Consider the following 1,454-nt stretch of genomic DNA (forward strand, 5'->3'; position numbering starts at 1 on the left):
AAAATTTCAAATTTCAGCATTTAAAAAAATCTGAAATTTTTGAAAAAATAGTTTTCAAGCATCCAAAACAGCTAAAAAAGCTATTTCCGAGGTCCACACAGAAATCAAAAAAATTTTGTCACCCAGAGGAATCGAACTTTGGTGTTGAGATTGGTAAAAATTTCGTCGAAAAATCCACTAAGCCATCTGAACGCAAAAATGCAAAGTGGTAGAAAATCGCGATTTTAGGGGGTTTAGAGCAGTTTTAAGCAGTTTTAAGTAACTTTGAAGCCTAAACTCTGGTATTTTTGCGTGTTTTCAGCAATAATAAGTCAAAATTGTTCAAAAATGAGACTGAAAATTGTGTCAAAAGGGCAGAAACCGGCCCAATTTGACTGGCGGAGCATATTTTTGATCTAAAAAAATCGATTTTTTTTAAAATCACGTTTTCAGCGAACTCCTCAACTTCATCTCCTCCAAAAACGCGCCATTCTGGAAAGGCATGGCCCTCTCGATCCTGATGTTCTCCACCTCGGAACTCCGCTCGCTCATCCTCAACGGCTATTTCTACATCATGTTTCGAATGGGCACGAAAATCCAAACAGCGCTCACCGGGGCGGTTTACAAGAAGACGTTGCTCCTCTCGAATAGCGCCAGAAGGGACCGGACCGTCGGAGAGATCGTGAATCTCATGGCAATCGACGTGGAGCGCTTCCAGATGATCACTCCGCAAATTCAACAATTCTGGAGTTGTCCCTACCAGATTACCTTTGCTCTAGTCTACCTATTTCTGACTCTGGGCTACTCTGCGATCCCAGGAGTCGTGATAATGATTATCTTTGTGCCGATGAATATTATCTCGTCCATGGTGGTCCGGAAATGGCAGATAGAGCAAATGAAGTTGAAGGATGAAAGGACAAAGATGGTCAATGAGGTGCTGAATGGCATCAAAGTGGTCAAGCTGTACGCCTGGGAGGTTCCCATGGAAGCCTTCATTGAGGAGATTCGAAGCAAGGAACTGGCGCTGATCAAGAAGAGTGCAATGGTCAGGAACATCCTGGACTCCTTCAACACTGCCAGCCCATTTCTAGTGGCCTTGTTCTCGTTTGGAACTTTTGTGCTATCCAATCCCGCCCATCTACTGACCCCTCAGATTGCATTTGTGTCCCTGGCACTTTTTAATCAGCTGAGAAGTCCTATGACCATGATTGCCTTGCTTATCAATCAGGCTGTCCAGGCAGTGGTGTCTAACAAGAGACTTAAAGGTGGATATGACTTAAAAATATGAATTTTAACATTTTTAGATCTTCTTAACACTCTAAAACTGCTTAAAACCGCTCAAAAACCCTTAAAAACATCAAAAATCGCGATTTCAAATTTTCGCGTCCAGATGGCCTAGTGGATTTTTCCACTGAATTTTTACCAATCTCAACACCAAAGTTCGATTCCTCCGGGTGTCAAAACTTTTTTGATTT

At 42.1% G+C, this 1,454-nt stretch overlaps 1 protein-coding gene across 1 annotated transcript in view; it reads left to right on the forward strand.

Moving 5' to 3' along the window:
• The window catches only part of CBG24505, a gene marked incomplete at both ends in the record, with an annotated part of 5,775 nt that extends 4,508 nt beyond the window's left edge, over nucleotides 1-1,267 (forward strand). The window contains one exon of the mRNA XM_045241014.1: nucleotides 433-1,267. Within this exon, the coding sequence (XP_045100904.1) occupies nucleotides 433-1,267 (835 nt within the window). The remainder of the gene's footprint in view (nucleotides 1-432) is intronic.
• Between the last annotated feature and the right edge of the window lie 187 nt (nucleotides 1,268-1,454).

This window comes from Caenorhabditis briggsae, assembly GCF_000004555.2.
Source record: "Caenorhabditis briggsae AF16 supercontig from assembly CB4, cb25.NA_172, whole genome shotgun sequence".
Taxonomy (NCBI): domain Eukaryota; kingdom Metazoa; phylum Nematoda; class Chromadorea; order Rhabditida; family Rhabditidae; genus Caenorhabditis; species Caenorhabditis briggsae.